Source organism: Dermacentor silvarum, chromosome 3 (genome assembly GCF_013339745.2).
Source record: "Dermacentor silvarum isolate Dsil-2018 chromosome 3, BIME_Dsil_1.4, whole genome shotgun sequence".
Lineage (NCBI taxonomy): Eukaryota > Metazoa > Arthropoda > Arachnida > Ixodida > Ixodidae > Dermacentor > Dermacentor silvarum.
Window position 1 is genome coordinate 209074072 of NC_051156.1, and position 12369 is coordinate 209086440.

Here is a 12369-nt window from a genome sequence, read left to right on the forward strand (position 1 = left end):
GTGACAATAAATGATTTGAATTTGGCCCCTGGTCCCGCATCTCCCCACAGTCTCAAACAAGATGGCATCACTCTATGGGCATTGTATGTTGCCACCTTTACACTATAGTATCCCTTCCAAATACCAGGGCACTCATGTGGTGCTGTGAATGTTTAACTAGGGGACTATTCGGATCACAGGAGGACTCATCACACTGCTGTTGTCCTGAAGGCAACGTGGCCAATGCAATACTGTGCCATGTGCAGCACTAAACGCAATAAAAAGGCACGTAGCATTCTCAGCATTTCCATAAAGTTACCACTGATGGCTATGGTGATGCGGACTCTGTGCTTCAGTTTGGTTGCACATAAGTACCTGCACCACTTTTGCTGTTTTGTGTAGCGTATTTCTGCATTTCATATGCGTTTGAATAGAGAAATTGGAGCTGGCCCCAAACTAAAGCTTCCTCGTAAGCACTCATGTAGCGATCAGGGCACCTTGCTACTCTTATGGAATATGGCCAAACATGGAATAAGAATACTGCGCCACAGAAATTACTGTTCATGTCAAGTTCAAAAGAAAACAGCTTCAGCTTATCCACTTACAGCATTATGCACAAAGAGATGTATCTTCTCCTTTGGGTAGTTCAGGTTGTAGATTTTGTTCATGGCCTCTTTCAAAAAAGGTGTGGGGTGCTCCACAAAGATAGCAATCAGAACCTTTGGCAGCTCCGAGTCCTGAAAAAGCAGCAACAGTGTACGACCACTAATCAGCATCTTTTAACAAAATAAAAACATTTCCGCAAGTATTTAGTTCATGGTGCCTCCATGATCTCTCAATATGTTAGCACCCTAATTTCTTCCACTTTATTGCAAGATGCATCAAGAGTATGAGAGTGTTCTTGCATCACGACTGCTACAGCAGTTTCTGGCAAGACAGGCCAGTGACTACAGATCGCATACTGTTGTGACACACTTTGTAGGTTCTAGTTGCCCCTATCTCTGCCTTTTTGTTATAAATGTGTGTTGACATGCTATAAACATGGGTCAGATGTAACACACATCATTAGATTAGTTCACTGCCTGACTGTGCTTGACATTATCAATGCCGCTGACTTTATATCTTCAGTTTGTCAGTGAAAGTTCACCAAATAGAGCACCTAATTCCATAAAGTTCACTGTCCGTCACCTGCCTGCTTACATGCCGTAACAGTCAGATGACAATATCAAAAGTTTCGTCTTGGCAACTTTTGCTGCTTGGAATGACACAAATTAATTGCAGCATGCAGCGCAAAGAACTCGAAGTGAGCTTGACGTGTAAGCGAAGTGAGCTCATAATTCTTTCAACTGCGTTTTGGTTTCACAACTTGAGGAAGCAGATCCATGTTGTAAAAATGCAGTAAGTTATTGGATTATGCTTTGTAAATCACTATCAGTGAATGTGCTTGCAGTATTAGAAGGAAGAAAACACAACTAAGAAGTCAATGTTCGTGCTTTTGCCGTCCAAATTTGAGTAAGCAAAGCCAAACAATGCTACCAACCAGCTTGTCAGAAAGGCTGAAGGTGTCATAGCAGACACGGCAACCAGCTATGTCATTCCAGGACTTGGCAAGGTAGTTTCCAAGGCTGTTCAATGTGACCTGCAGTAGCATGGAAAAACAAAATATAAAGGCTTTAAGGCCTGATAAATCAAATCAATGGTGCATGTTTCTTAATACTTTGTTCATTGTTCTCAAGAAATGCTTATTTTTAGTTAAAAAGGACAGACATGACTACCAAGTAGGCGAGACAAGCATATGTCCCATTAATTCAACAGTCCCACATACTGCTCAATGCCGCAAGTACTTCTTGAGGTTCACTGCTTGTCAGCGGTTTACTAGAGTGATGAAAAACCATTACCTTAATAATACGCAGTGACATTGTTTGAAATCTACATTGCCTACATTTTAAACCACAGCAGAAAGTCAGTGCACATGTCTAAATGTTCACTGCATGGGCCAGTTAATTGGTGTCATTGCTTTTCTGTCACTTCATAATTAGAAAGACAATTAAAAATGCTAAATATAAGCACAGAACGACATCATCAGCTTCACACACTTACGAAGCATTAAGACTTGAAACAAAAGCAAGTGTGGACTGCCCAGAAACTACTACGCCTGATTTTTATATCTGCACCTTTTGTTGCAACATACAAAGTGAACAGTCAGCCACTGCATGCATTTAGACTATGGACTGAGGACAAAATACCAGGCCTGTGCAGCCAGTTGAAGCTGCAAACGCCCTCACCTCAGTTAAGCATGTGTGTAATTGCATGTGTGTCAAGCATGTGTGTTACCATGGCCACCACAGGGTGCCGCGATGAGTCCCCTGGCTGAGCACACTGCGGCTCGCTGATGACAACCGCGTTTGGCGCGTCGTAGACACCAAAATCGGAATATGGTGCCTATGTGAACATCCAAAATTAAATTGGAGCTGTGTGATGTTCAGTTGTGTGATGTTCGTCCTGCAGTGGAGATAAATATAGGCTCAGGCCTGTAGCCAGGAATTTTTTTCGGGGGGGGGGCACTTGCTGAAGGCCTTGACTATTTGAGGAAAGAACCTACTTTTCAGTAATTATTTTCAGTAAAGATCAAAATTTAGGGGAAGGGGGGGGGGGGGCCCTAGGGTCCCCCCCTGGCTAAGGGCCTGTATAGGCCGATGATAATGATGATGTTCAGTAGGCAGAACACTGTGGGCAAGCTTGACTTTGTCGTAACCTTCGCAGGCAATGACTTGCACAAAGGCAGAACACTGTGGGCAAGCCCGACTTTGTCGTAACCTTCGCAGGCAATGACTTGCACTGCAAGTCATTGCCTGCGAAGGTTACGACAAAGTCGGGCTTGCCCACAGTGTTCTGCCTACTGAACATCATCATCATCAGCCTCATCAACATCCCGTCACGCCCACTCGCCTGTCTGTTTGTTTGTCAATCCTTTTACGTTGACCCGGCCAGTAGTCCAAGTTGTCTAATATTTCGTGCCACAAGGTATGAGCTCGTGGTCGTGGTGTCTTGATGGTCGTCACATCGTCAGCAATCCAGCTTCGTCACCTGACTCTTGTCATGCCATCGTCGGCACGCAATTGTCATCATGCATTTGTTGTCATATTGTCGTCGTAATGTCACCGTGGTCGTTCCATCACTGTTACTCCAGCTTCATCTGAGTCTCGTCATGCCATCACCATCACGCCATTATTGCCATACAGTCGTCATTCCATTGTCGTCATTGTCTTGTCATGCTATAGCCTTCATTGCGTCGTCGCAATGGTCATGGTTGTTTTGTCATCGTCATTCTAAATTTGTCATCCAACTCTCGTCATACCGTCGTCGTGATGTCACTGTTGTCACAGTCATCCCATTGTTGTCATGCTGTCATCGTCTTACCGCCTTTGTCATACCATCAGCATCACTCTTTCTTCCTCATTCTAGCATAATTATGCTGTCATAATTCAAATGTGAATATGTACCGTTGTTAAGCCATCGCTGTCACAGCGTCGTCATTAGACCGCCGTCACCACGCCATCATTGTCATAAAGGCTTTGTGATGCAGTCGTCATCACACCATCATTGTCATACACTCGTCATCATCCCATTTTATTGCGATAGCAATTATATGGACACTTCTACCGGATTTCTGCCGTCGCCGTCGTCGTCGCCGTGAGGTTCCCTATAGATAAAATCTCCGCCGCGCGCCGTATGGCCGAGCGGAAGCGTGCGGGGACGCACGCTAGCACGGAAAGCGAACGCACTCAATCACCCACGCGCAAGCAAGGAAGCGGGAAGCCAGCGCTGGAGGGAGCGCGGGGGCGCACTTCTACTCTGCCAACAACCGCGCTCGTTGCTCGTCCGCACCGTCTCTTATCTCCACACGGCTCTGACCTTTATGCGCCGTGCATTCGCCGCTCAGTTTCCGTTGAAGCGATAGACCGCACGTACCTTCGCCCGCTGCGGCGTATGGGCTCGCTGCCAGCATTTTGACAGTCGTTGTCTGCAGTCATTCAGTGTGATCTATTCATGCTTGTTTGTGCGCGCTCACACCATGCTTGGTCATTCAGTTAGTAATAGTCGGGTCACATTTTCCAACGCACGCTACACATGCAATGCTGCCCGGATCGGCAGTGCAGCACTACAGGTGTGTCCCTTCGCACGCGCTGCCCACGGGAAGCGATACTCATCAACACCACCGTTTCACACGCGCCTTCTCGTGGTCATCGAGTCTCTCTTCATGTCGGTCTACTTACGCCGCAGCACACCTGCTTACTTAATCAGCTCATGTTTACTACAATTCATATTGCTACCAAAGCCGCTCACCTTACTTCGTATGACATTGCTGTGTTGCTATCGCATTCATTGCTTCGCCCTTAGGGCGAAACTGTGACATTTTTTTCTCGTGCCATCATCGTCACGCTGTCATCATTATACCATCGTCATCTCACTGTCGCCATCTCACTTTCTAGCAGACACATTAGGTGCAAAGGTTTGAGACACAGCAAGCGTGCATGGCTTTACTAAAATTCACAAAGCACTGAAAAAGTAAGCCGACCTAACTAGCCATTTGAATTCTTAAGGTACATTAGGTCATATCTAGGGCTCCGTGTTTTCGGATAAATCCGAAAAAATCCGATAAACACTCGCCGGTAGAATTTTCGACAATTCGGATTTATCCGATAAACTCCAATTTTAACGACGAATATGACTCTGTTCCGTTCTATATCGAAAGGGCATGTTCTAAGCAGTCATTGATACATCGGCCGGTTTGGCCAATATAAACTGCCTCACGTCAACAGTATCTCGTAGACCACACCCATCGCACATTTAACAAAGGGCTTAGCGTGCACGGAGAGAGAGACCTATGACCGCTCAACGACTGTCGCAGACCATCATGGATACTACGCTGCTGTCGCTGAAAAGTGGAGACAGACAGTTGAGAGGAACCTTTTTGATGCACTCCATGGTGTACATCAGTGAATCGTTTTGGTATAGTGTTCAAATTGTGAATCTAATTGTGAAGCATGAGTTACCCCGCGCGTTCGAAACATATGCGGCAATTTTTAGGTCAGTGTTTCTTGAAACTGACAACATGAGCCAACTCATGAGTGATTTTGCGAACTATCAAAGCTAATTAATCAGTAACATTGTTGAACCCCTGTCGCTTGGAGACTTCACACTGTCCAGTGGCCAGTGCTTTTGCAGCTGCGCGCTGAGTTTTTTATAGCGCAAGCGTTGAAAGGGCATTTTCAAAGCTGAGAATCATCAATCGAAAGAAGCGTGCTTCCATCAGTGACAGCAACACCTCGTAAAGTATGATAGCATCAATTACAACAAGCCATAAGGTTGTAATGCGCATAAACGTAGGTGTTTTGTATTCAAGTATTTGTGCTTGTGTGTTTATGTGTTTGTGCATTCAAACCTTCCAGACAACAAAAATACGCTTCATGTGTTCTGATGTTTTCGTGTTCAAATATCATTTCATCTAAGATTTTGGAGTATTGAGAATAATGCAAAATTTAACTCCGAATTTCGGAGAATTGGGAATTTATGAGAAATAAACTCCGATAAACATCCTCCAAATTTCAAGAAAAATAAACTCCGAAAAATTGGAGCCCTAGTCATATCTTATTAACAGGAGTGACACACTGCTAAGAATACATAATCTTTACATTGTATAAGATCATGTCGTAGACTAAAAACTGGATATACCAAGTGTGATTGTATCCAGAAAGTGATAAGTACAGCATCAACCTCAGCACACGAACAGCACTGTGCACCTGTAAATTAAAGCTACTTATCTAAGCTGTGAGAAAAATGAGACTTTTACCGCAGCTTCTCTATGTAATATTTAGGCATTGCGTGTGCCAGTATAGGCACAATAAGCATGACATACAGTAAAACCTCGTTATTACGTAGTTGGCGGGATACTTGGATCAGGTGCGCACTAAGGCGATTTACTAATTAACCTACAATGGCAGATGAGCAGCTATAGACTTACCAGCGACAAAAGAACATCATAATTCTCCCTCAAACACACACGAAGACAAGTTTTATTTGGGAGCAGGCCGCAAAAAGTCTGTGATTTTCACTTGCCACCATGGCGGCCTCACAACGACGACGGCATCCTCAAACTCGGCAAGGCTACAAGCCAGTTTCCCCATCAGGCCCCACTTCCCTGCGAACGCCCTCATGACGGTAAACGCACACGCCGCATCGGAGACGGAAGGGCCTTCACCCACTTCCATGTCGGCGTCGTGAAGAACGTGGAAGCACCAGAAGCTAGGGGAGCCGGAAACACGTCATGACCCCCCTGTTTTGACGTCACTATCAGTGGTGACTGCTGTCCGTGAAAAGTCCGTGTGCCGCAATTTCACTATCTATGGTCTGCGCACACGACATTTTCCCGATTCTGGGCTTGTACGCGCTTAAAAATGAAGTAAATACTACGCACTAACCGTTTGGCATGTGGTAAGCGGCTATGGCTCAAGCGGTCAGCCAATACATAAGTTCAATGGTGACAGGGTGCGGGATTCATTGCGACTATATTTAAACCGGAATTACTTAAGCGGATACGTATTAACGAGGTTTTACTTCATTAGTAGCAGTTGTGAAATGCACTTAAAAAACCAACAAGATAATCCTAAACTAAGGATGACTTGACCATATTTAAAATAAAAACCAGAGGAAGTGAACACAAGTTTCAACAAGCACCATCTCTAAATGCTGCACCGTACATAATATGGCTTCAATTCCTTTCTTTTATTTTATATGCAATTCACCAGCTTTCCCAAGAATACAGACATCTATCTATATCAATGAAACAAATTCAGCACAACAAATGTAATATCAGTTTAACGCCAATTGATATTAATACAAGTACAAATTTATTTCCATCATCAATGTAGCAATACAACTGTAGTGATCGCAGAAAAAGAACTTGAGAAACAGGAGGACTGATCAATAACAAAAAAGCTGCAGTACGTACTTTGCTAGGCCCATTGCCATGTATCACCAAAGGTGTTGTTCCATATGCAGAATTGTGCAAGTATGGCTCAGAATCTAAACCCAGCAACTCCACATCACCTGCAAAGGAACATTTCATTTATTGGCAACAACATTCAAAATACAACTTCAAGAATTTAAGACAGAGTTGAGGGAAGCGCAGGTTTTTGACTGCAGGTGGCGCCAGCTAGGCTTGCAAGGCCTAGCTGGCGTAATGGTGCCAGTGCTAACATTCGCAAATGCCATTCTATGCTTAAAATCGGATATCTTGTCGGGTTTGGAAGTTAACCAAAGATCAGTAGGCCGGTTGGCTTTGGGAGCCCACGGTAATACCACAAATGAGGCAGTGCAGGGTGACATGGGTTGGGCCTCTTTTGAAGTCAGAGAAGCACAGAGCAAAATTAGTTTTGAAGAAAGGCTCAGGAACATGGATGAAAATAAATGGGCGGCTAAAGTGCACAAGTATCTCTACATGAAAAGCGTGGACACAGAATGGAGGAAGAGGTCAAGGAAGTTGGCAACCAAGTACAGGATAATCGAAACTGTAAATAGACAACCAGGAGTCATCAGAAAGAAAGTGAGAGAAATAGAGACCGTGAATTGGATGCAAAGAATGGAAACAAAAAGGACAATGAAGATTTACAAGAATGAGAAGAAAGAAATTAGAAGGAAAAATCTGTACGATAACACAAAGGGCAGTGCCTTTCTATTTGAGGCTCGAGCTGGTTGCCTAAGGACAAAACATACCGGAGCAAAAATTCGGAACTAGATGAGGCATGTGTATGCTGCAGTAAAGATCCAGAGACCACTCAGCACATCCTAATGGAATGCGACGGGATCCACCCAGCGAGAACCGTAGGTAACGTGCCCAGAAGCGCTTGGGTTTAAAGTGGAAGGAAACATCAACAGATCAGCCGTAGAGATAAGCAAGAGACGATTAGAGTACTGGTGGAAAAAAAGCAGGAAAAAGATGGATACGACCTGATCTCTTAAAATCATAGGTAGTGGTACAAGGTAAACTTTTGAAAAAGAAAAAGAATAATGAGAGGTATACAAAAATGCTAGATAAAGAACATGTATAGTATACCTGATTAAATCAAGCAGGCTAGGTGACTATTTGTCGCCGCCCCGTTTCAAAGGGGATGCCAATAAATCATCATCATCATCATCAGGCTTGCCGGTAACAGTTATACAATTAAAATTTGGTAAAGTTCAAACATGCGGATAAATTCTGGTGTTCCTTAGTAGTACTGGCAGTATGTCGTGCATGCCGTTGTTCATAAACTTCCAGCTTATGCCCTATTCTGCCATGCTGTTCCCACTGTCCTGACCCCACACTTTTGGTTGGTCATTAAAAAGTTAGCACGCTAATCATAGCGATGTTTTTCTAAAGGAGTCCTGCAAGACTTTCTGAATGTGGCAAATAAACTTCCATAGTCCCAAGGCAACAGTGTCATTCACACTGTACATGCAGCTCGGAGCCTTTTCGCTTGAAAGGCTTCCTGTCCCTACCTCAAAATGTTTGGAACCACGCCACTTATTTTTCTTACTCTTATGCAGGAATAAACAAGATGGCTACCAGGTGGATTTTTCTAAACTCTCCAATTCAGCTGTTCCTTAGACAGCTGTTCCTTAGACTTAGTGGAGAAATTGCATGGTGATGACAATGACAATAATGATAATTATAAGAACATCCCCTTCGTAATAGGGCGATTCAATAAGCCGCCAAGCCCATTCAAGAAAAAAAAATTATCTGGTGTATGTAAATCTTTAAATATAGCTACTTTATTCACTGTTGAATGTTTGCTTCATTGCATGTTATCCCTTCCTTTGCACTATCAATCTTTCATCTATATTTTACTGGACTCCACAGTCAGTTTCAATTATGTTTCCCATACTGTCCTGAAGACCTAACACCTCACTCATGTCTGCTGCTTCCACATTTATCGATGTACAGATACTGTGACATTCTCACGGAATGTGCTCAATGGTTCCTGCACTATTCCCACACGCTGAACACGAGTTGTCTTCATCTGAAAGTTTTTTTTTTTCTATAACTATGCATTCTCAGACACCCTGATCTGACTTCAAACAGAACGGCACTGCCCTTTGAATTATTATAAAGCTTTTCCCGTCTGACTGATCCTCATTGTCATTATGAGTAGTGTGTCCCTTGGAGGGAGACGTTTTGACACTGTCAGGCACTTGTTAGTCTTAACGTGAATATCCTTGACAACTATGTATTTGTTGTCAAAATAAACTTGTATTGTATTGTATCGTATTGTATCACATTGTATTGATTTTCCACTGTAGTTGCTACCAAGAGGGCATTGCCATTATATGGTGGTCAAGAATGATACTACTGCACCAAGAGTATGAAAAACAAGATAAGGTACCCCATTTTCACATTTGTTGAGCATCAAAGTAACCCCAACTGTTCCTCTCGGAGTAGGTACAGTCAGCCCTGAGCAAATGTTTTTTTTTTTTTTTTTCTCACCTACAGCTCCATTCAGATTCTGGAAAATTTCAGCTTTATGGTCCAGCTTGATGCCCCACTTTCTCTGTAAAGAAAGTGACATCATGTAGGGGTAAGAAAACAAGTTGCATCTCTCATTCTCACGACCAAGAAGAATATCAGCATTTTAAACATGTAGCGATACTAAAAAAATAATGTTTTACTTATGCAACAATATTAATTTTATATATACGCAAATGTGAACACTGCACCTCAACATAGATGCACGTACAATCTACAAAATGAAACTGTCTTGCATGCAGCAAAAATAAGAAATTGGCAGTTTCGCCCAAAGGACGAAGCATTGAAAGCCATAGCAAGGTTTAGCATTGCGCTTGAACTCCTCAGATGGTGTTCCAACAATATGCAGGTTTGACATGATTGGCATGACGCAGCAAGGCAACTTCAGCTGGGTGGAGGGAGCAGCACCTCGGCTGCTACCAGGCGTCTTACAATGCTGCCCTGATGAGCAGCATTGCCAGTGGCCCTAAAGGCTGCTCACCGCAGGTGGTGCATGAGATGAGAACCACAGGACACCGTCAGTGTGAGTCAGTGCCCAGTGTAATTAATATGTTAGATAACTTGAGCTTGATGTTTACTGTCAGTTCTTCTCAGACCAGTGCATACACACAGCGACTCAGCAGGAACAATAGTGTGCTTGTAGTGTGCATGCGCACAATGTTCATGCCGGCAGCGGAAGGCACAACACCGGCCTGGCTTCACCACCAAGCCAGTTTTGCGGAGCGTTATCGGTGGGTCCGTTTCACTTTTAGAAATTCAGTTTTTGATGCGAGAGCATCAAATGGCCCATTGAGTGAGAAAGCCAGCGGCGTCTGTAGCAGCGAAACGGCACCTAAATTTCCACTGGCTGAGACGCTACGTCATAAGTGCGCCTTGCGGCTCCGTTGAGGCGCACTCATGGCGTTTGCACTATGATCGCATTTGAGTGCCAACATCATGACACATGATGCAGGCACTCATGACCATTGAGGCTGCTGCTGCTTGCTGGCTTGGGCAGCACATACCGCTGATACATTACTCGCTGTACAAAACTCGAAAGACTGTTCAGCGGTGTTCAATTGGACATTCATGCTTTTGAATTCACAACTCATACGAAGTGCTTAGGTGTCCTCGGATTTTTATTACAGTATCACAGATCAGCAGATGCTGTTATGAGCTGAGAAAGTCACTCACCCTAAGGTCCTCATTGAGGTAAACCTTGGTGTAGAACAACTGGTCGTCCGCAGCATCTTCCAGATCGGAACTAGAAACAATGCTGTACACCTGAGGGGCGTAACCGATGAAACCTGGGAATAAAAAAAATGAATAAAGCACCACATCTTGAAATGTGAAACAAAATCAAGCCAAAAGAAATGCCCAAAGCTAAGCAACCTGTTCTTCTATACCAGAGTGCATCGTGTCGCAAAACCAATAATTGTCATTCACAGCATGCGTCAAGCCAGCTTTACATGCATGAACTTTGCACTCTCCGGGATGCCAGTAAGTAACAAAAATCTAGACCAAGGTGCACAAGGGAAGACAGTTCGAACAATACAGTACACTAACACAGAAACAGAAATAAGAAAAAAGTCAAGTTCAAATGCCTTCAATCATCAATCAGCACACAAATTGGCTGCAAGATAACACTGGAAACATCATATAAGAAAGCAATAACGAATGTCTCATGTTGTTTAACTGTGCTATTATAAAGTCTGTGTAAGAAGGTTTTATATAATGGACGAAATGTTATAAAGTGCACCCTCAAACCAAAACATAAAAGGAAAATTGTAAGATTCAATAAGACACAGTACAACATTAGTGCTATGTTGAGTTTAGTTCAAAGCATTAATGAAGTTATTTAAGGACATATTGTAAGAAAATTCTCATTCCTTGAACCATTCTATTCTTTTCTAATTACCTGTTTCCTTTTTGTTTGCACGCAGTAAGAAAAATTAAAGGGTCCCTGAAATGGTTCGGACAAATATTGTAGACACATAGGGTACAGCTACAGTAAAACATTCGTGTGACAATTTAAGTGAAGTGCCTCATATTAAGAGAGCTACGGATGATTACAAGTTACCCTCCTCCCTAGCCATGCTTTTTCTCAACTCATTCGCCGAGTGATCGGGGCTGAGCTCCGCCTTCACTAGCTCTACGTGATGATGTGACGTGGTGTCGTCTACTTCCGGTTGTCTTGGAGCCAGCACACGAAGGCTCTCCAACCTCTCCGCTAGCCACCTGGTTGTCGATCCCCAGTGAGAGCAATCCAAGCAGCGCGCATTGCGAGCGTTCTGTCACAGCGTCAAGTGTGTCCGGTATTCCGGTAACCACTGGCGAGCTGGGTGTTTTGACGGATAGGCAGAGGCGTAAACTAAAGCCCCCCCATACCGCTGTGATGAAGGAGCTTCGTAGACGTACGTGAGCGGCCTAATCGGTACGCACAGTCCAGCCACCTGGTGGCACAGAGCTTCACCAGCCAAACACAGGGCTAATATTGCTGTAACCAAGCGTAAAGTATTTTAAACAATTAAAAAGACAATGTGTTCAAGATTACACTACTGCCGAAAATTTGCACCAGCAGCAAAGTAGAATACACTTGGTTACTGCTATATTAGCTCTGTGTTTGGTTGAGCTTTCTGCCACCAGGTGGCTGCACCGTACAAGCAGTTCACATTTGCGCCTCCGTTCATCCTGTAAAACACCTAGTACGCTAGCACTTGCGTTTACCCGACTACCGGACACCCTAAACTCTATTGTGGTAGTAATCCTTCGGCGTGAAGTGACAGCCGCAAATACGTCAATGCTGGCGCCGTTCAGATACTGACAGTCCAATGCGCTGCAGCCAC

General features: G+C 43.9%; 1 protein-coding gene across 2 annotated transcripts in view; it reads right to left on the reverse strand.

Annotated features, from left to right (window-relative positions):
- Positions 1-12369, reverse strand: part of LOC119446574 (procollagen-lysine,2-oxoglutarate 5-dioxygenase) — a 157506-nt gene that overhangs the window by 129423 nt on the left and 15714 nt on the right. For both annotated transcript variants that reach the window (XM_037711043.2, XM_037711042.2), the window contains 5 exons: positions 10718-10830; positions 9506-9569; positions 6992-7089; positions 1520-1618; positions 585-716 (listed from right to left, as the gene is read on the reverse strand). In XM_037711043.2, coding sequence (XP_037566971.1) covers positions 585-716; positions 1520-1618; positions 6992-7089; positions 9506-9569; positions 10718-10830 — 506 coding nt within the window. The remainder of the gene's footprint in view (positions 1-584; positions 717-1519; positions 1619-6991; positions 7090-9505; positions 9570-10717; positions 10831-12369) is intronic.